This window comes from Microcaecilia unicolor, chromosome 1 (assembly GCF_901765095.1).
Source record: "Microcaecilia unicolor chromosome 1, aMicUni1.1, whole genome shotgun sequence".
Taxonomy (NCBI): Eukaryota; Metazoa; Chordata; class Amphibia; order Gymnophiona; family Siphonopidae; genus Microcaecilia; species Microcaecilia unicolor.
Genome location: NC_044031.1, coordinates 419,754,626 through 419,777,501, shown reverse-complemented (window position 1 = coordinate 419,777,501; position 22,876 = coordinate 419,754,626). Strand labels below are relative to the sequence as shown.

The window sequence follows — 22,876 nt, the reverse complement described above, 5'->3', positions numbered from 1 at the left end:
ACCATTTTGCTGTGTTGGTGTCATCTATACCTTGTTATCTATACCAGACCAGTCCAGACTAATGGGTTATGTCCATCCACCAGCGGATAGTGTATAGGAGACGAGAAAGAACTGAGCGGAAGCATTGGAAAGTGAACTATGCAGCAGCCTGGAATGTTCTGTATTTTCTCTGTCTCTTAGCAGATGGTGGACTGATCGTGCAGCTCCTCTTGGTGCTTGCTGGCTGGCTCCTGTCCCAGCTAGTCTGGGTGATGGTTGAGCAAGGGGTGTGCTGGTAACCCAAGTTTGGGTTTAATTTAAGATGACACCCAGTGGTACTGGGCCTCTCGTCTGCCAGCTAGGGTGGCACTAGCTGGCCTCTTGTGGCCTCTAAGGTGTGTTGCAGGGTTTCGGCAAGATTCCTTCTACTTCTGGGCATGTATGTATTGATTCCCTCTGCCTTGTGAGGTAAGCTGTTATTTTTCTTTCTCTTGCTGAGCGGCCTATTCTTTGAATCTTCTTTAAAAAAAATAAAAGGATACCATTTTCTCTTTTGCTGTATCCCCTGTCAGTGTTACATGGTGTCCTGGGGTGTACAGTGCTTTCTGGTTCGTCATGGCAATATTTTTTTCTTTCAGGCATGTTTTTTAAATACCTGTTTCTTGCTGGTTTGCACCTTCCCTTGAGGTTTCACCACCCAGACAGTTTCCTGGCTTCTTTTCTGCAGCGGACCATTTTAGTCTCCAGTGTTCTCTGGTTGGAGTCGGAGCCCTTCAGGCTGTGTCGCTGTTCAGGCTGCGTCTTCGTGGCTATTCCCTCCTTAGCCACTGTGCTTCTCTTTCCTGGGCCATTTTCACATGTTGTCTTTCTGCGCGCTGGGTTGATGTGGGCTCATGGGTTCTTGCCAGATGTTTGCAAGTGGTTCTCCTGGCTATTCTCAGCGCTAGCAGTTCCTTGCTCAGGAGCTTTGGTTCTGTGGTTGCAACTCTTGGAGTTTCCACTGGGGCTCGGAACTTCGGAGCAGTGACGTTCCCTTCTTCTGTTGGCTTATTTATTTATAGAATTTGTATCCCACATTTTCCCACCTATTTGCATGCTCAGTGTGGCTTACATTGTTCCATAATGGTGATCACCAATTCCGGAAAGAGAAATGCATAGTTATAATGGAGGTGACAGAGTGGATTAGGTAATCAGGTACAGAGAGTTAATTTTCATAATAAGAAATAAAAGGTATTGGGTTAAAATACAATCGTGATAGATTAGCTTAAACAATCAGGAATAGAGAGTTCCGTTTTGTATAGTTCTGGTATACATTTTGTTTACTGGTATTTAGGATGGATCTTTGTAGTATGCCTTATTGAATAGATTGGTTTTCAGTAATTTTCTGAAATTATTTATGTTGTGTGTGTGTTGTTTTTATGGATTTTGGTAGTTCATTCCATATTTGCGTTCTTATGTAGGAGAAACTGGATACATATGTTAATTTATATTTTAGTCCTTTGCAGCTGGGGTAGTGGAGATTCAGGAATGTACGTGATGATCTAGTAGAATTCCTGGTTGGTAGATCTATGAGGCTTGACATATACACCAGAGCTTCACTGTGTATGATCTTATAAACTAGAGTGCAGACCTTGAACGCGATGCGTTCTCTAAGTGGAAGCCAATGTAGTTTTTCTCTTAGGGGGTTGGCGTTTTCATATTTCGTTTTTCCAAATATAAGTCTGGCTGCTGTGTTTTGTGCAGTTTGGAGTTTCTTAATGATTTGTTCTTTGCATCCGGCATAAATTGCATTGCAGTAGTCTAGTTGGCTTGGTACCATTGATTGTACCAGTCTGCAGAATGTTTCCCTTGGGAAGAAAGGGTTTATTCTTTTGAGTTTCCACATTGAGTGAAACATTTTCTTTGTTGTGTTTTTCGCATGGCTTTCTAGTGTAAGATTTTGGTCAGTTGTGACTCCTAGAATTTTCAAACTGTCTGAAACAGGAAGGGTAAAGTTTGGGGTACTTATAGTGGTGGGTTTGTTTGTGTTGTGTTGTGATGAGACATTGAGGGGCATAATCGACCAGAAACGCCTATCTCCATGGGCGTTAATCTCCGAGAACGGGTCCGTGAAGGGGCGGAGTGAACCGTATTTATTAAAAAAAATAGACGCCCATGCTTTATTCGCCAAGGTGTGAGCTGGGCGTTTTTGCTTTTCACCGATAATGGAAAATGAAATCGCCCAGCTCAAAAACGAATAAATGCAAGGCATTTGTTCGTGGGAGGGGCCAGGATTCATAGTGCACTGGTCCCCCTCACATGCCAGGACACCAACCGGGCACCCTAGGGGGCACTTTTACAAAAACAAAAAAAAAGGTAAAAGAGCTCCCAGGTGCATAGCACCCTTCCCTTGGGTGTTGAGCCCCCCAAATCCCCCTCAAAACCCACTGCCCACAAGTCTACACCAGTACTATAGCCCTAAGCGGTGAAGGGGGGCACCTACATGTGGGTACAGGGGGTTTGGGGGGGGGTTGGACGACTAGTAGCATTAAGCAGCACAATTGTAACAGGTAGGGGGGGGATGGGCCTGGGTCCACCTGCCTGACGTCCACTGCACCCCCTAACAACTGTTCCAGGGACCTGCATACTGCTGCTTGGGAGGAGGGTATGACATTTGAGGGTGAAAGTAAAAAGTTGTGAAACATCATTTGTTGTGGTGGGAGGGGGTTAGTGACCACTGGGGGAGTCAGGGGAGGTCATCCCCGACTCCCTCTGGGGGTCATCTGGTCATTTAGGGCACTTTTTGGGGCCTTATTCGTCAAAAAACAGGGTCCAGGAAAAGTGCCCTAAATTCTAGCTACAAACGCATCCATTATCGGCGAAGGGCGCCCATCTCTGTTCGGGTGATAACCACGCCCCAGTTCCGCCTTCACCACGCCTCCGACACTCCCCCGTCAACTTTGTCCGCATCCGCGACGGAGTGCAGTTGAAAGCGTCCAAAGTTCGGCTTTCGATTATGCCGCTTTATTTGTTTTTGTGAGAAGAACGCCCATCTCCCGATTTAGGTCGGAACTTGGGCGTTATTCTCGTTCGATTATAAGCAGGATTGTGTTTTTTCTGCGTTGAGTTTTAGTTGGAATGCATCCGCCCATGAGTTCATGATTTGGAAGCTGTGTTTGATTTCTTTTGTGATTTCTGTTAGATCATGTTTAAATGGGATATAGATCGTGACATCATCTGCGTATATAAAAGGATTGAGGCCGTGGTTGGATAACGCTTTGGCTAGAGGTGTCATCATTAGGTTGAAAAGGGTCGGTGAGAGCGGTGATCCTTGGGTACTTCGCATTCTGGTTTCCAAGGTGGTGATATAATCGAATTTGATATCACTTGGTATGTTCTTGCAGTTAGGAAGCATTTGATCCAGTTAAGTACGTTTCCTGCAATTCCGAAGTATTCTAGGATATTTAGTATTTTGTGGTTTAACAATCACAAAACCAAAAGGGGTTCACAATATCCACAAAAATTCAACAGCACAAAAGAAAGTGGAAAAGAAACCAACTTCAAGAGATCAGTCCAAACCCAGGGTAAGATGCTCCAATAAACAATTGACAGTGGAGCATATGGGTTGATGTCTCTAAATACAGGGAAATGTACTATTCAAAATTGTTGGTGCGAGACAGTACATTTCTCTGTATTTAGAGACATCTACCCATATGCTTCTCTGTCAATCAGTATACAACTGTGCACTCGCTGATCGGCCCCTGATGAAGGCTTTTTTAAAAGCCGAAACACGGACCATGTAGGTTCCAAATAAAATTGTTTATTGGAGCATCTTACCCTGGGTTTGGACTGATCTCTTGAAGTTGGTTTCTTTTCCACTTTCTTTTGTATTTTGTGGTTTACCATGTCAAACGCGCTGGACATGTCGAATTGTAGGAGAAGTATACTGTTGCCAGTTGCTATTGCTTGCTTAAATTTGGTTAGGAGAGTGATTAGTACTGTGTCAGTGCTGTGGTTGGATCAAAATCCTGATTGTGATTCATGTAATATTGAGATTGTAAGCTCTTTTGAGCAGGGACTGTCTCTCTCTATGTTGGATGTTCAGCACTGCGTGCGTCTGGTAGCGCTATACAAATGTTAATAATAATAACTTTAAGTAATCGGTAAGTTGCCTGGTTACCATGCTTTCCATTAGTTTGATTACCAGAGGGATAGATGCTGCTGGGCGGTAGTTGGTTATATCATTTGCTTTTTTCTTTATGTGTTTAGGTATTGGTGTAAGTAATATATTTCCTTTATCATTAGGGAAGAGTCCATGTTGTAGCATGTAGTTTAGGTGCTTCGTGAGGTCTATTATGAAGCATTGAGGGGCAGATCTTATTAGGTTGTTGGGGCATGTGTCAAGTTTACAGTGGGATTTAGCTTGGGTGACAGATTCATCAGTAAGTATAACGAAGTTTGTCCAGATTCTGTCAGCAGGATATTCATCGGGGATTGGGTCCAAACAGTCGATGAATTTTTCATGGTCGGTGGTATTAGGTGATAATGTGAGTTGTATCTTAACAATTTTCTCATTAAAGTATTTAGCAAGGTTGTCTGCTGATGGGGTGTCTATATTAGTTGTATTAGTTGTCTGTATTAGTTGTTTTAGTTTATATTAGTTGTAGTGACTGGCTTGTGGAGTTCTGGCTTTTTGGGATCCAAAATTTGCTGGCCCTTCTCCAGGCGGTCACCTATGGGGTCCTGGAACTGGTGTTACTATTTTTCGATAGTTTGGAGATGACCCTTTTGTGGCCTTTTGGTGCAAACTCTTTGGTGCTCAGTCGGTCAGCAGCTGTTTTTTCTCAGTACTTGCCTGTCTGTGGCTAAGCTGGTGGTGCTGTTTGGTCTATCCACTCCTTGTCTTCTCTGCTCTGGGAAGCAGACCCCTATCTCTGGCTGTTCACCGTAACCCTTTTTGGTAGCTGAGCTTGGCTCCAGGTCTGGTTGTTAAGTGTAGCTCCATTTCTGGCTGTAGAGTGGGGCGCCATGTCTGGAAGTGGAGCACAGCTCCACCTCTGGAGGTGACACATAGCCCATCTGTAGCGGTAGTGTGTAGCTTGGTCTCTGGATGTATAACGTAGCTATATCTATATATATATACAGCGTACCTGCATCTCAAGATGTTGAGCATGTCTCTGGCTGTGGAGGGCTCTTCCGTCTCTGCCTGTGGAGCATGCCTCCATCTCTGGAGGTACCACATAGCATTCTCAGTCGTTGGGGAGGTACTTCCAACTACAGATTGTGCCGTGGCTCAGCTATTTCTGGTGCTTGGCTCCATTTCTATATTTATGGTCTTTTTTCCATCTTTGTATAAATATAGGGACTGTATCACTTCCGGTCCATGGGTAATGAAGGTCTCCGCCTCTGGACTTTGGAAATGAGTCCATTTTTGTTCTGTAGGAGCTTGGCTCCAGCTTTGCAGGGAATGCATAGCCTGTTTCTTGAGGCACAGCTTGCCTCCGCCCCACACAGAACTCTATCTCTGTGGGTAGGGCATGGTCTCTGCCTCAGGAGGTCAGTGCTGATTTCAGATAATCCTTAGGCTTCCATGCTGGGGCTGCGGCATGGCTCCGTCGCAAAGAGTGCCACATTGCTTCTTTTTCTTGTATCTACCTCTGGTGTGCTGGTCCTACTGTCTGAGGAATAGATGCAGCTTCTTGCCCTCAGCTGAAGTCCTTCCAGTCATCCTTGTAGGCACTACATCTCTCTCCCTTTCAGGAGCAGATGTTTTTGTTTCCATGTTTTTTGGTACTCTCTAGGCCTTATCTCTCTAAGTCTTCTGGGTCTTTGGACCTGACATCCTTCCTGGTTCCTCTTCCTGTTGCAGGGTGGCGGTATCTGCTCTTCTCTCAGTCAGTGCCCTGTTGGCACAGCTTTATGCACCTGTTCCTATGAGGGTGCTTCACCACACTATGGTTGTGACCTTACTCTGGTAATACAGGGAGTACATGAGGTTCTCTTTACCCTCAAAATTTGGTTGTTTTCTCCTTTGATATTGTCCTATCCTGGAGTTGGCTGGTTTTCTTCACCCTTTGGGTGACTCCCACTCTAAGGGAGAGACTGCTTTGCTACATCCCATTAGTCTGGACTGGTCTGGTATAGATGACAAGAAAGGAAAAATTATTTTCTTACCTGATAAAGTTTCTTTCCTTCAGTCATACAAATCAAAGAGTAGGGTGGGTTGTCTCTTCCAAAGAATACAAGGGAGACGTTGGAGTACTTGCACTTAAGGATTTATTGAAATGACACCAAAAGACTTGACACAGCAGCTGTGTTTTGGCACAGTCAAGGAGTCTGAACACATGGTGTGAACTATTTGTATGTTGTTCATAAATAGAGAGGTGTGGTAAATCCTTTGTGCAAGGAAACGGGAAATGTTGCAAAGCAACAAACTCCCAGATAAAAGAGCAGCCAACTATGGGCAGAAAAGCCCGAACTAGAAGTTGAGGACTGCACCGTGCCAAAGGCGAAGCATAAAGTTTTGATAGTACTTTGAAAGGGTTGTAAATGGTAATTAATAAACAGTGAACGATGAGGCAGTCAAATCGTGGATTGAGTTCTGTGGGCCATGTGGCACTTAGCGATGGGCTTTAGAAGGGCTCCACAGTGAAGAGTGCATACAGATTTTTCACTCATGCAGGTGTTTATAAAATGACCCCCCTCCCCCCAAAAGACCACATTCCAGTCCGACTTGCTGCGACTCTGGAAAATACCCATTCCCCAGTTTATGAGATTTATACACGTTATTTGTCATAGGTTGAGTTTATGCTGGTGGTGAACGAAGCAGCTTGTTATATTCAGACATATTGCCTGTAGTATCATTCATTGCTTTCTATGTGTGTATTTGTTGTTTTGTTTTGCTTTCTCGATTGTTTTGGTTTTGCTGAAGCACTTTTTCAGAGCTCACTTGGAGCCAGATTAAAGGCCCTCCCACTCCCAGGTTTTTTTCCAGGTTTTTTTGTGAGGAGGTAGACGGGGTGGGGAGGTAGAAGGAAAAAAGCTTTACAGCTGTCTTTGTTTGCACAGGGAGGAATGGGGGAGCTGCTAATTCTTTGAAAAGATGATTATTTGGGTCCCTGTGTTGGGTCAGGCAAGCTCCAACCCATTTTAAACAAAATGTAGTGTTTGTCCTGGCTTATTATAACACTAACAGGCTTAAATAATGTTGTGTGCTTGCAGTTTGACAATATTATCATCCACTGATCACTGTAATTACTGATGGTAATATCGCTTGAATGTAGTGACAGCAGAGTAGAAGCTGACCCTCTCTTTCTCATGTGGTGAATTGAACTGCAGCAGTCAGTAGCATTTGTCTGCCAAGAGCTAGAAGGAACCGAATATAGGTTCTCTAAGCCCTGATCAAATCTTAACTAAGTTGACTGCCAAATGAATTTTTCCACCGATAAAAGATTTGGCATCAAGAAGGGTAGCGTGGAGCATTTCTGTCCATTTTCTTCATTGACATTATATACTTGTGCCTTCCGCATAGCAGCCATCAAGTACACTGCATGTATGATGCATTACCTATGCATGAGAGAATTCCGCACAATGTAGAATTTGCACAGTTTTCCCCGCCTGTTTTATTTTATTTATTTATTTGTTTGTTGCATTTGTATCCCACATTTTCCCACCTATTTGCAGGCACAATGTGGTTTACACTGATCCGTCATGGCGATCACCATTCCAGAGTAAAAGATACAAGCGGTATTACATAAAGAACATAAGTGATATAGTAGAATTAAGCAAACAGGTATAAAGAGATCAAATTTGGAATAATAGATACAGTGGTAATGCGTTACAGTTCATATAATACGTTAAAGTTCAAAAGATGGGTCAATGCGGTATGCCTTGTTGAAAAGGTAAGTCTTCAGTAATTCTTTAATAAAATATGATGATTAAAAGAGACGATTGACAATTTGGCAGAAAGATCCCCTGACAAGACTGTCTAGACAACTGATTCTGTCAGCTGGATTAGATACCTGTCTACATGGACAGGCTTTTTACTCTATCAGATAAACAAGCAGGCCTACTCTCAACTTGAGAAACAAACAATTCTTAGAGAGCAGAAAGCCAACTCTTTCAATTTGACAATAGAGAGGAGTGCCTCTGTTAGCTGGTAACAGTTGAATGTTGTAGCTTGGGCAGACCACTTATCCTACATAACATAAGTACATAAGTATTACCATACTGGGACAGACCAAAGGTCCATCAAGCCCAGCATCCTGTTTCCAACAGTGGCCAATCCAGGTCACAAATACCTGGCAAGCTCCCAAAAAAGTACAAAACATTTTATGCTGCTTATCCCAGAAATATTCAATTTAACAGACCACTATTTCATGTGTGTGGACTTTACAAACAATATAATCTGTACTTGTCCCAAACAACCACATCTTCTCACAGAAATATTCCCCTTCTTCCCCTGTATACACTTCAACAGTATATCCCTCTGTAGCAAAATTTCTCAAACAATGTAATAGCCACTTTCATACAATATTTTCATGCTTCAGGGATCATCAGATAGTAATGCTGCTCTCACCATGAGAACACAATGTTCGATATTCAATATCCCTCCTCCCTCTGCTGCTGAGATTGTGAAGGCAAGAGGAAGAAGTAAAAGGCTGCCCATCAGGCTGTGTCTCTGTCGCACTGGGCCAGACTGCCTCTACAGCCCCGCACTGGGCCAGACTGCCTCTACAGCCCCGCAGTTCAAATGTAGAGCAGCAGAGGTGAAGGATGTGGCCCAGTGTGCAGCCATTCAGCTCTTCCTCTTGTCACTGTGATTGGGGCAGAGGGGAAAGACCAGCAGTTTGTGGAGGGAGGAATTAGGGAATGAGATTGGTGAGAAGGAACAGGTTAAAAGAGAGACTGGATAATGAAAGGAAAGAGGGTGATGGAGAAAGAAAGACTGGGTGACAAAAGGGGAGGGGATGACTATCAATAAAAAATAAAATTTGTATACCGCTTTATCCCCTTTCGGATTCAACACAGTTCACAAATTATAAAAGTCACAGTAGCAAATAAAAATGAGCATCAATAAAATCATCAAACAGCCCAAATCTATATCACTTATCAAATAAAAAAAGTTTTCAGCTTCTTCTGAAATATCAGGTAATTAGGTTCTAATAGTATCCAGGAAGAAATCATAGAAAGGGGAAAGGGAATGGTACTTGATATACCGCCTTTCTGTGGTTTTTTTCCAACTACTTTCAAAGTGGTTACATGGTGTATACAGGTACTTCTTTGTACCTTTGACAATGGAGGGTTAAGTGACTTGCTATATCTGCTTATTGTGACCAGGAAGACACACAGGTACTTCTTACCATTCTGTGGTGTTCTTGGTAGGCATTTTCAGTTTGGGACAGTACCCTTGGTCCTAGCCTTTTCCAAAAGAATACAAGGTATTGAAGAGTCACAGGCTATGTGTTTTTGCCAGGGGTTTGCAAGGGTCCGTAGGCCTGTTATGCTAATCTTTTTTTTTTTTTCCTTAGTCAAGGAATGAGAAATCAGCTAGTAAATCAGTCCATTAAGGAGCCAGTTTAGCTGCTTGCTCCCAAGTTTTTGGGTTGGCCCCTAGAGTCAATAAAAATTTCTTAAGGCCTACTCTGTCTGTCCTATTAGTAAGCCACAATAAAGACAGCACGGGGAGTGGTGTTTTACCATGAGTAAAAACTGCAGTATTTACTAAATCCATGTACCATACAGCTTTTACTTGTATAGAAACTTTGCACATTCCTAGCTGTGGCAATGCACAGAGATGTACATGACCCCTTAAAAAGCCGCTCTGAGACCACCCTGCCCCTCACCTGCTCAGAATTCCCAAAAACGTTAAGAACCCCTGCCTCAGTGAATATTCTTGATAGAGATATGCATGCCTACTATCTCTAGTGTATTCAAATCTATCTGGTGCATATTCCTTAGAGATATCACTTTTACCTCTTTGCAGCCCTCAAGCACCGAACTTGCTCACCCTTGCCCTAAATAGTAATTTGTAATAGCCTAGGTAAGGCAGTGGTGCCCTAAAAGCTGATCTACAGCTGAAGAAAGTGGGAGACTGTTTCTCTCAACTCTCCTGTTTTCAGAAATGCTTTAGAGCTGGCGGTTTTAGAGATCTTTTTGTGCCTGTAAGGCGTCTGCATTTATCATCAAACTCGTAAGCCTTTTCCCAGGGAAAATATTGGGGAAGCAGGCAAAGAAAAATGAGCTGATAAATTGAGTTTTAAAATATTTGTGATAGGTGCAGCTGTGACTCAAATTGTTTTAAATGCACTAACTTCTGCAAATTTTTGATTCCTGCTGGGAGGGCTGCAGAAAATATTTGTCGTAAGTAGGGCTGTAATCCAAATAAACATTTTATTGTCTGTTGTTAGTGTCTTGCTAATCATTTTATTTAATGGCAGTTAAAAAATCGCAGAATCGCATTTTCAGCAGTTTCTATCCCTTACTTCATGAGGATCGGGATAGGTTTTTTCACCTGCCTAACGTAGATACCCTTGTCACAGTAGGGAGGTTCTGCCTTTAAGGATGCCCAAGATCAAAAGGTAGAGGTAACTGCTGAAACAGCCATGGGAATCAAGACCTCCTTGTGTAGGGGCTATATGGTCTTTGATCTCTTGAGATGGGCCTAGCAGATGCCGATGTCCCCGGAGGTGGCCTGCTTAGAATGGGAGACGGCCTTTCTAGAGGTCATTCTTTATGTTCCTCATTTCTTCATGGATGGCAGCATGGTGGGGGCAGCCCAAATGTGGCTGAGGCTTAGCCTTTGGGTGGCCAGTCTGGCCTGCAACACATGCCCTTCAGGGGCCACTTACTATTTAGAGAAGCTGATGAAGGATCTCAGTGAAGCCAAGCCCCACTGTCTTCAAGAGGACTGACCTCAGGGCAGGGCTAAAGTCTAGCAATAGTACCACCTGTGCATACAGGCTCTGGCCATCTCTGTGTCCTCAAAATCACAAAAGGAAGGGTTCTTTTATGGAGCTCGAAAAGCAACAGATCTCACTACCTTGCCCTTCCTGGCAGGAGTCAAAGGGCTCCAATGAGGGTCAGCAGGGCCCCTTGGAAGTGCAAGTGGGGGCAGGCTTTACCACAGATGGCCCTTATAACTTCAGACCAGTGGGTCCTCAAGGTGATCCAGCATGGGTACATCCTAGAGTTTGCAGATTCCTTTTATATGCCTCAGTGGCATCTCCCTGTGGTTCTCCTTTCAAGAGAGGCTGTGGAAATCACACTTCAAAGGTGTGCCACCTTGGAGCCGTAGAGCTGGTTCCCTGTCAGGACCAGGTTCTAAGCTGATGCTTGGTTTACTTTGTTGTCCTGTATTAGATTTGAAAGGAGTCATTGCTTTCCTGTAGGTACCTTACTTTCTCATAGAGACCTCGCAGTTGGAGATAGCCTTAGTCAGGCCAGGAGGTTTCTTAACCTCCCTGGACCTAATGGAAACATATCCGCTTATTGTGATCAGGGAGACACACAGGTACTTATGGTTTTGTGGTGTTTTTGGTAGTCATTTTCAGTTTGGGACAGTAGCCTTTATCCTAGCCACAGCACCTTGTACCTTTTCCAAGATTATGGTAGTGGTGGCAGTGCACGTCCACAATCAGAGAATCTGAGTGCCTCCATACATAGATGATTTCTCATTGAGGCCATCTTGGAAAAAGACTCAACGGAGACGGTAATCTTTTGGAGTTTATTGGGGGGCAGTACAATGCTGTGTTCAAATTATATTGGGCTATAAAATTCCTTGTGACTCTGAAATTATTTTGCTTACTAAATCTGCTCCGGGGCTCACAACAGCAAAATATTTTCAAATCCAACAGTGTATAATTGCAGCCCATATACCATCAGGTCTTTCCAAGCTTGAGCTAAACATCCCTTCATTTGGGCTTGGAAGTGACGTTCAGGGCTACCGAGGGGGGGGGGGGAATTCCCCAGGGCCTGTCCTCCAAGGGAGGCCCGGCACTAGCATGGCTGTCCTCCTCCTGTGTGCTGCAGAGCACAGTTATTGCGTTGACTCTGTTCTACCAGCCACAGGTCCATCTTCCTGCTGAGACCTTCCTACTGTGTAAAGTACTTTCTTTTTGGACGCAGCAGGAAGAAGGACCTATTCAGCAGAGCGGAGCTAGCAGGAGAGAAGACAAGTAAGCAGGCCTGGGGGGGAGGGGCAGCGGGTGGGCACAGGGAGGTGTTTGTCCTAGGTCTGGCTTTGTCTTTCGGCAGCCCTAGTGCTGTTTGCGATACATCTGTACCATGGGCAAGCTTAGGGCTATGCCTTTAAAAGCTTTGGAGAAACTGCAAAAGTTGTGCAGTCCCGTAGCTTAATTATGTTTGTAAGAGAGCATTCTCACCTTATCTTGTTGTTATGGAGCATGGACAGAGTAAGTTTGTACTTCATGGAGTTTGGCTGTCCTGGGGGGCGGGGTTGGGGACGGAAGGAAAAGGGATTTAACTTTAAAATTAATATAAAGTGGCAAAGTCCTTATCCAAACGAGGCCTTAACCCATTCATCTATGCAGATGACGTTACAATCTACATTCCCTTCAGACATGACTTGACTGAAATAACCAATGAAATAAATGATAGCCTGAACATCATGAATTCCTGGGCAAACTCATTCCAACAAACTGAACACTGAAAAAAAACACACTGCCTTATCCTCTCTTCTCAACATAACAACTTCAAACCTGCAATCTTAAACACCCCAGGACACACACTCCCTATTTCAGATAGCCTAAAAATACTCGGAGTAACTATCGACTGCAACCTCACTCTCGAGAGCCAAGTAAAAACCGTAATACAGAAAATGTTCTACTCAAATGTGGAAACTCAAACGAATAAAACCTTTCTTCCTGAGGGATACCTTTCGTAAACTAATACAATCAATGGTCCTAAGCCATGCAGATTACTGCAAAGATATCTATGCGGAATGCAAAGAACAACTCACAAAAAAACTCCAGACCGCCCAAAACACAGCAGCCAGACTGATATATGGTAAAACACAATTCGAAAGCGCTAAACCCCTTCAAGAAAAGCTGCACTGGCTCCCAATCAAAGAACGGATCATCTTCAAAATCTGCACTTTACTCCACAAAATCATTTACGGCATAGTCCCAGGATACATGACAGACCTCATTGATCTACCAACCAGAAACAGACTCGGATCAGCACGATCATACCTAAACCTAATTTACCCAAACTGTAAAGGGCTAAAATACAAAACATCTCACGCCTGATACACTTCTACTTGTGACCACAACACAACCTTGTATTTGTTATCAACTGTAATGGCAATCGCCTTTACGATACTTTGTAAGCCACATTGAGCCTGCAAATAGGTGGGAAAATGTGGGGTATAAATGTAACAAATAAATAAACTGAGCTTTGTTTCTGTAAGACTACACTGTTTGCTATGATATAAATGCGCTGTATTTCTTGGATCTGAGTGGCCATAAGAGAAATGCTAATGGTTGCATACTTGTTTGCTGGTTCCTAGTACAATGGTACCTCGGTTTTCGTTGATAATCTGTTCGAAAACAATCAATGAAAACCGAAACAGATGAAAACCGAGGCAATTATTTCCATATGAATCAATGTAAATCCAATGAGCAGGAGAATGCGTAGGTTGCCCTTTGTTTTCGCTAAATTAGCAGCGAAAACCGAGTCAACAAATGAAATCCGAGACAAATTTTTCACTGAAAAAATCAACGAAAACCGAAACCGACGATAACCGAAGTCAACGAAAACTGAGGTTTCACTGTATTGTAATATTCATGCTGCACTTGTTTCAATAAAAGACCTTGTTAAATTAAAAGAACAGACTTTTTATTGTACATTAAAGCTTTTAAAATATGGAAATCAATTGTATGTTAATTCAATTTTGTGTATGCTAAGAAATACCATGGGCAACCTTTGGGAAACACGGAGGGATGCAGGACTTCATTTGCATAAACTAGGGCCATGTGCAAGAAAGCAGAGTTACTTATTGAAAAGCAGGACTATGTTCAACAAAGTTATTTATTGGCAGGGTAGCCTTGATGAATGTTCATCCTTTGTTTCTTCCCATGTCATCCTTTCAGATTACAATACTATAAGGAGAGTGTTTTCTTGTAACCTTTATGTCATCTATGCCGAAGTGTTGCTTTGGTCAGTGTTATTAAAAAGTTTTTGATATTCTGTTTTGTTTTCTCGATGACCCTGTTGTGTTCATAACAAATGGTTAATTAATTGTTATTTTTATTTGTACAGGAGACAAGTCCTATCACTGTAATTTTCCTGGAGAAGAGGTGCCCACGTTAACAACATCTGTGAAGCATCGTCACACAATCGGTGTGGAACAAGCTAGCGAGTGTGATGGTAGCATACGTAAACCAGGGATACAGGTTCTGCCTGCTTTCAGCCTTGAAAATCATAATGAAGGGCCTTTAGTAAAATCTTCAGATTCACTTGACACAAAGTTGGCAATACTGCAACAAAACAAAGAACGTCCTGGCTCCAACAGATTGCTTACTACCACTGGCACTGTTTCAGGGATGGGCCAGACCTCTTCAGTTTTAGTGACAGACTTGCAGAATGCCCTGGGACCTCAGAATAACCATTTGCATGAGAAGGTGCAGGGCCCTCACATTGAGCGACCTCTGTTTGAGAAGAGTGATGATGTGTCACAAGAGCTGGTTCCTTTGGATCTCAGTCAAAATTCAAGCAGGCATGACTTAAGCAACAAGGCTTCTACCTCAGCTTTGCAGGCTTCTTTAATTGTCCACCAATGTCCTTACTGCAATCACAAAACCTACTACCCAGAAGTTATGTGGATGCACAAAAAAATTTGGCATAAAATCAGCTGTAGTTCTATGGCTCCACAATGGATTCAACAAAATGGCTTCAAGAGCATTAAAAACCACTTGGTTTTCTTGGCAAGAAGTGGGCGCACTGGCCCCCCTCCAATTCTTGGTGGTAAAGAATGCCAGCCTCTGCCTGTTGCCAGATTTACACGCACCCAGGGATCAGTTGGGTTGCCAACATCCAAAAGCAATTCTGCACCAGCAGGGAGCACGGTCAAGCCAGCTGTTGTGTCTCAAGCACGAGATAATCATTTGGTTGGACAGTGTGGGCCAAGGTCTTCGGGCCTTGATGGATACAGTCAGCCTAAGCTAAACCATACTCAGGAGCAGTGTAACACAGCAATGCAGCAGCCCCAGCTAAAACAAAGATTTGGGGAATTGAACCCTAAACAGGTCCAAGCAGGAAGCTTTAATAGAAGCCACAGTCTTACCCATACAGCCATGGCTAGGCCAAGTCCACAGCCCACTAACAGTAAACAAGTTGATAAGTATATGATTCCCCAAGGGAGTGCTAGTTATGCATCTCCTAGTAATCATTGCCCATCTGACACTGTGAAGGCCAAATTTAATATGCAACCTCCGTATCACTCTTTATGTAAATCGGATCATCACACTAAACATGAGAGTCCTCCAGTGCCTCTGCGGGAATCACACACCAAGGCTATGAATGAACTGAGAACGTTGGCAAACTGTTCAACAGGAGCCAGAACCAGTCCCCAAATGCTGTCCCCACCCAGTGCAGCCGGGGCTCCTCCAGCTTTTCACAACCTTAAGCCCGATTCTGCAGATGAAGGACATGAAAAACGTTTGGATATTTTAAATATCTTTCAGACATACCTTCCAAAGGACCTTGCTACACTGTACCAAAGCTGGGGCGCAAACAACTCTTCTTTTGGTAATGCAGGTAAGACAAATAATGTATTTTGAATTGTCTTAATACTTTCATCATGTTTTCCTCCTTTTGCTAATTGTACTGTAATGCCTTGATTCCACTTTCTTCTGAAATTTATTTATTTAGATTTTGCTCACACCTTTTCAGTAGTAGCTCAAGATGAGTTACATTCAGGTACACTGGATATTTCTCTGTCCCAGGAGGGCTCACAATCTAAGTTTGTACCAGAGGCAATGGAGAGTTAAGTGACTTGCCCAAGATCACAAGGAGCAGCAGCAGGGTTTGAACCAGCCAACTCTGGATTGCAAGACCGGTGCTGTAACCGCTAGGCCACTCCTCCACTCCACAGTGTTAGTGTTTTCAGTGTTGAGGCCAGTTCTTGTCATCTCTGCTACAGCATATTTGGGATTGTGCTCGTCTTTCCTCAGTAGGAAATGTAGATGGAAGAAACAGTACATAAGTATTCCCAGACTGGGAAAGACCAAAGGTCCATCAAGCACAGCATCCTGTTTCCAACAGTGGCCAATCCAGGTCACAAATACCTGGCAAGATTCCAAAAAGTACAAAGACAGTTCTCTATAGAGTGGTTAATATATACATAAAAAACTAGTTCTGATGATGCAGTTTGATTTGATACTGCTCTTACAGGCCATGTGTAACTCAGTTTTAATATTGTGCAGATTTGTTTAGTTGACTTTCCAGGAGTCAGAGAGGCCAGGGCCACATTTCAACCACTCCTACAAGGAAAGTCAGTTGAGGGGTTGTCACACAATGGGACAGCAGTAGCATACCTCAACAAGCAAGGTGGGACCAGGAGTGTAGAGATGGCTCTGAAGATAGGTTGGATTTGGGCAGAATGCCATTTGGTGGTGACCTTGGTGGCTCATATAGTGAGAGTAGTCGGTGTTCAAGTGGATTTTCTCAGGAGATACTCTCTGGATCCTGGGCAGTGGCAGTTGAGCCCCTCAGTCTTTCAGATTCTAGTAGTTCACTGGGGCATTCCTTGCTTCAATCTCATGGTGTCCAGCCAGAATCTAAAGTATCTGCATTTCTTCAGCCACAGGAAAGAGCAAGTTTCATTGGAGATCAATATTTTTCTCCAGCCTTGGCCAGAGGAGGAACCTCTCTGTGTATTCCCCCATGGCCCCTAATATTGTGGATCCTTTGGAAGGTGGCAAAGCATCCATATCTGTTGATCCTGGTAGCACTGAATTTGGTCCTATTGGCTATGGTATGTTGGCCTCGTTCGGCTACTGTTCTACTTCCAAGGTATTAGACTTTACCAGTGGATCACTGGTTTCCATTAAAATGGGATCCTAGCATATAAGAATCTTGATTTCCCCTGCTCCATTTGAGGATGGTCCTTTTGAAGAAAGTAACTGTGGATAAATCTGGCAACTATGGTGACAGCACAGGGGCTGATGTACTGTGACAGTGTGGTGGCAGGCCAAGCGGACCAGAGGGAAACAACAATACAAACAAAATGTGCCAAAGAAGCAGATTAGTGGCCCTCAGATGGAAAAGAAGGCAGAGACCACGATCAAAGAAGCCAAGCTTTATCGGAGAACCTGACATTCTGTGTTTCAACCTACTGCCTGATTCAGGGGTCAGATGATGATCTCAAAGATACAAGGCTTCCAGTAATGATTCTACAACAGGAAGATGGTAAGTTAAAGCAGCAAACTAGCATGTCTTTCCTTTAGACAAACACAAAGTCCTCAAGGATGATCCAGATCCCTTCTGGCTTTTTTTTTTTGTTACATTTGTACCCTGCGCTTTCCTACTCATGGCAGGCTCAATGCAGGCAATGGAGGGTTAAGTGACTTGCCCAGAGTCACAAGGAGCTGCCTGTGCTGGGAATCAAACTCAGTTCCTCAGTTCCCCAGGACCAAAGTCCACCACCCTAACCACTAGGCCACTCCTCCTCGCTAGAACTTGGCCCTTGAAAGGTGGTGCCTAAAGTGCAGAGACTACCATCCTTCTGTCATAGCGAACTTGCTGCACGCTTATCAGTCTTCCATGCAGGGCCGCCGACAGACTGAGCTGGGGCCCGCTCCCCCAAGGTCACCGCCGCCCCCCTCCACCCGTCCCCCTCTGTCTAGGGCCGAGCCCCCTGCATTGAAATCACAGCGCCTCTCACCTCCGTGTGAAAGTGCTGCAGGGCAGCAGATTGCCTCCCTTCAGCCCTCCTTGTGTCCCGCCCTCGCGGAAGTTATGCCAGATGAGGGTGGAACACAGGGAGGGAAGGAGGCCTGAAGGGAGGCTATTTGCTGTCCTGCTGCCTGCAGCGCTTTTACACGGAGGTGAGAGGCACTGTGATTTCAATGCAGGGGGCCCGGTCCAGTGGCAAACGGTCGATGACGGAGGGCGGGTGGGACTGCAGCGCCGGGTCCCTCTTGGAGGCCCGGGGAATTTTGTACCCCCTGCCCCCCCCCCCCCCCCCCCCCCCCTTGGCGGCTATGCTTCCATGTCTCTGGCGTGTGTCCACATCTGGTAGGCATTTGAAGTTTGGTGTATGGAGCAGATGATCTCTCCAAGATGTATGGATCCAGGCCTTTTTGCCACGAGGCCTTGACTAGGGCCTAGCCTTTAATTCTTTAGTGGTTCAGGTGGTATCACTCTCTCATTTCAGAGGTAGGACTGAACGCTTTTTCCTGGCTGTGCAGCCAAATGTGGGCCATTTAATGCAGGCAGTTAGCAAATTTGTCCCCCAGTTTGAGGAGTGGTGCCCTCACGGGACCTCAGTTTGGTTCTGAAGACTCTGTCCAAGACACTCTTTGAGCATTTGAAGCATTCTTTGCTGAAGGAGAGCATCCAAATTACAGGCTTTTTCATGCAGAGGTCCTTACCTGTCCTTTTCAGCTCACTCTGCTTCCATTAGAATGGTACCATCCTTTCTTCTGAAGGTGGTTTCCCTTCTTTCATGTAAAGCAGGTGATTGCGCTTCTAGTTTTCTCAGAGTTAGATAAATCAGGTTCTCAAACCCTTCATAAGCTGGATGTACACAGAGCTGTCTTGGAATGGAAGAGTGGCCTAGTGGTTAGTGCAGCGGACTCTGATCCTGGGGATCTGGGTTCAATTCCCACTGCAGCGCCTTGTGACTCTGGGCAAGTCACTTAACCCTCCATTGCCCCAGGTACGAATAAGTACCTGTATATACTATGTAAACTGCTTTGAATGTAGTTTTTCAAAAAAACCACAAAAAGGCGGTATATCAAGCCCCATTCCCCTTTACTTAAAGGTCACAAATTCTTGGGTCAGATAGGCTGTTCGTATTGTTTTCATAGGCTGTGCAAAGGTGTAGTGGCCTCAAAATCTACTGTTGCTGATTAGATTAATGAGGCGATAGGAGCAGCTTACCTCAGTTGGAAAGAGATTTCAGCAGGTCTCAGAACTTACTCTACTAGAGCTCAGACAACTTCTTGGACAAAAGCTCAAGCAGTCAACCTTGAGGATATCTGCAAAACAGCCACTTACCTTTGGTCCTGGCATTCCTTTACATTACAAGGTTAATGTTCAGGTCAAAGTAGATGCTGTCTTAGGCAGAGCTCTGTTACAGGATTCCTTTTCTTCTGCTCAGTGGGATAAAGTTTAGGTATATCCCATCAGCCTGGACTGGTTTAGCAGGATGATAAGGAAGGATAAATTTAACCTTGCCTGATAATTTCCTTTTCTCGAGTCCTACTAGACCAATCCAGGACCCACCTGAGACGACAGCAGCGTCCTGGTAGTCCTAAGCTTCAAGCTGCTCTTTCTTGTTCATTATACATAGTTTTCTTTAATGTTGTGGGGCCTGCAGAGGGCTCCCCAGTTGCTAATGGATTCCATGTGAATATAGGCTCCTCTTAGCTTTGACATTAGTATACTGGAATATTCCTGACTGCACCTACCTGTTTTACTGGTGATTCCATCGGAATTTTAAAGTCTCTTCCTCTGTCTGCTGATAGGGGCACATAACTCATCAGTCTGGGCTAGTTTAGCAGAATTCAAGGAAAGGAAATTATCATATAAAGATAAATTTCTCTTTTTCACATCTCCATAAGAGTAGCCTTTAGGGAATTCAATTGGATCAGTGCAGATGACTGAAACAAGTCTAAAGCTGTGTGTACATAAGAGCAGAAATAGCTTTACAATGTAGAATAACAGACAGCAACCCGCTTCTGTTATAATATTTTCAATCCAATGCAGTAAGCATAACATTATCATTTTGTTTACTGTAAGCAGTGTACAGTCCTACAGAAGTGTGTATGCTGAAGGCATGTGAAGCATGCCATGCATGTGCTGCAAACGTTACTATTGCATTGTAGCAGAGGCTTTGGAAGCATGCCAGTGATCTGGAGAAGATAGACACAATGGTGAGCTTTTCCATAGTCAGTGGCTGCCAAACCTCGTCCTGGAGGCACTCCAGCCAGTCAGGTTTTTAGGATACCCACAGTGAATTCATGAGATTTGCTTGCCGTGGAGGCAGTGTATGCAAATCTCTGTCATGAATATTCATTGTAGATACCTTGAAAACCTGACTGGCTAGGGTGCCTCCAAGACCAGGTTTGGGAACCACTGGCTTAGCTTTTGTGTAAAGTTCCTTACAAACTGTAGGATTATGGGAAAATCAAAGCACCGGCTCTTTGACACCTTGTTTACATGGGGAAGGATGATGAAAACGTACCACAGAATAAATCAAAGAATGCAGTTGCTTTTTAGAAGCCTGTCCTGTGCACACACTCTGAGAACTGCTTATCTAAAGTTCTGTCAGACTCCTCAGTCACAGCCTTTTCCACCAGTCAAGCCTCTCATGAAACATGATCTACCAAACCAAATGCAAACAAATTAAATAAATAAACCTTTCAGAAGCAGAAAATGGCAGGAAGCAAAACAACAAAAGTCTCAAATGTGTCTGTCTTGATCAGCAACAAAAATTCAAGGCTAGCCCTTTAAGTCAGAAGCTGTAAACTGACCTTTTGGGGAAAAACAGAACTGCTTTGAGTGGTTTTCCTAATGGCCTAGAAAACATGTATACCCTGGGGCCAAGTGGAAGACTCCTGCACCTCTACTGTTTCAGTATGTCAGGCTGGTGCTTTCCTTCACAAACATGTTTAGTCTGTGCCCAAGCGGAACTGGCAGGCGAATAAAGGCCTGTGATAGCCCCACTCACTCTCCATTTGTCTCCAGGATATTTCAGCCCCTGAGGGACAGACAGCCCCTGGCTCCTCTCCCTTCCTGTAACTCCACCACACTGAAGTCACTTAGATTTGTCTGATGTGTTGCTTTGCAGAGCTGGGTGAGGGCTAAAAAGGGCTCCAGCTGCACTGAGAAGCACATGCCTGACAGATCAGCCAAAAAGCAGGCGTTTCACAGGGAGCTTTGTGTAATTCAGCGTAATTTATGCGCTCTGGCAGTCCTGTGTGTGCTGGGTTTGTCGGCCAAAGTCTAGATGAAGGGTGACAATTGTCTTCCAGGATCTGAAGGTAGCCTCAATTAATGACATGCTAGACCAAGGGTGTTCAACCTCGGTCCAGTCAGGTTTTCTGGATTTCCCCAATGAATATGCATGAGACCTATTTGATGCACTACCTCCATTGTATGCAGATAGATCTCATGCATATTAATTTTGCAAATCCTGAATACCCAACTGGGCGAGGGCTGATTTTGGACACTGCTGTGCTTAGACATACTAATATTTTTCGTTGGGTATTATGTTTTCATCCCTTTCTGTCTCTCTGCCCCTCCCTTGTCCCCTCTACCTTCAACCACAGGGGTGCTTAGGACACAAGCACACCAAGGAGACTACATCTGTAAAGAATGTGGGAAATCCTTCAACCAGCCCAGTCACCTCAGGACTCATATGAGGTCCCATACAGGTACCTTTTTGTAATTTATTCATTTTCATTTTTTTGCTTGCCTAGCATGTAGAGTTCTTTTGTAGTCTCAGAACAATGTCACTTAATTTGGCAATTATTTGGAATCTTACTACACTCGACGGTTACGTTGCTGTTTTTTAGCAATGTGCTGGCTGATTTTTCATTGTTAATAGTGTTTTAGTCCCATTTTGCGCTCTGTATTCCACACCTGATGTTGTTTTCTGCCTTTAATTGCGATGAACTGATTTGTACTAATAGTCTGCTGTAAATGTTTTGTTTTAATTAGAGGCTAGGGCAGTCGAATGAATATGCAAATTATTTCTGTTGCCACCAGCACAAACTTGAAATCCAGCATACCCATTTCAGCATCCCATAAGCCTTTTGTTTCCATCCTTCATCTGACTGTAACAGTTTGGTCTGAGACTAGGTTTTCCTCAGATTTTCAAATACCAGACCTTAACAAAGCAGGGCAGGTGGAATTAACCTGTCCGGGTTATCTTAAATCAAAATGATTCACATTTGAACTTGATTGGCAAGCTAAAATTGATCAAGTCTCAAGGTAGAGCATGAGCACGGTAGGAGAGAGACTTGTGACTTCCCTGTATAACATGTGAATGATGCCTATATGTCTAAGCCACTGTAATGCAAAGTGATAGGGACCAAAATGGTTATTGGCACAAACAGATTGTCCTTTTCCACATGCACTGATAATTAATATTGTCAGTGATTGCTTGCTTTGGCACAGAAGTCAGACTTAAAAAGGGCAGTGGCTCTAGGCAGCTATTAAAACGCATTTTTACAGTAAGTGTAGCAGTAAATTGGTATGTGCTGGCCACAGGCTAGTAGCTGGTGACTTGTTTGAACGTGGTTTAACTGTAATGGTCTCTAATAATGTACACACACTAACGAACCTTGAATGTTCATCTGTTAACAAGCCCCCTTGTTCCCACAGTGGTATTTGAGTCTAATGGACTCCGAGGTACTGAAGTTCACACCACCTCCGCAGATGCCCCAAAACAAGTATGTTTTACAATTAATTGGGTGTTTGATTATTAATGTGGTTGCTGGGAAGGAAAGTTGTACATTGATACTCATCAGCAAAGCACAGACTCTTTCAATTTTTTGGTAGATGCATGGGTATTATTTTTCTCTTGCTTTAATATTAGACCCTCTCATTAAAGAAAAATAAAATGGAAACACATTTTTTGTTGCATTTTCTCAGATTATGTTGTACAACTCTAAAAGGTAGTTAATTACATGTTTGTTTACATTAAGGTGTTGACTAGTGAACTTGG

General features: G+C 43.8%; 1 protein-coding gene across 6 annotated transcripts in view; it reads left to right on the top strand.

Moving 5' to 3' along the window:
• Window positions 1-22,876, top strand: part of ZNF516 (zinc finger protein 516) — a 347,045-nt gene that overhangs the window by 284,347 nt on the left and 39,822 nt on the right. For all 6 annotated transcript variants that reach the window (XM_030211770.1, XM_030211812.1, XM_030211788.1 and 3 more), the window contains 3 exons: window positions 14,239-15,735; window positions 21,477-21,581; window positions 22,534-22,601. In XM_030211770.1, the coding sequence (XP_030067630.1) occupies window positions 14,239-15,735; window positions 21,477-21,581; window positions 22,534-22,601 (1,670 nt within the window). The remainder of the gene's footprint in view (window positions 1-14,238; window positions 15,736-21,476; window positions 21,582-22,533; window positions 22,602-22,876) is intronic.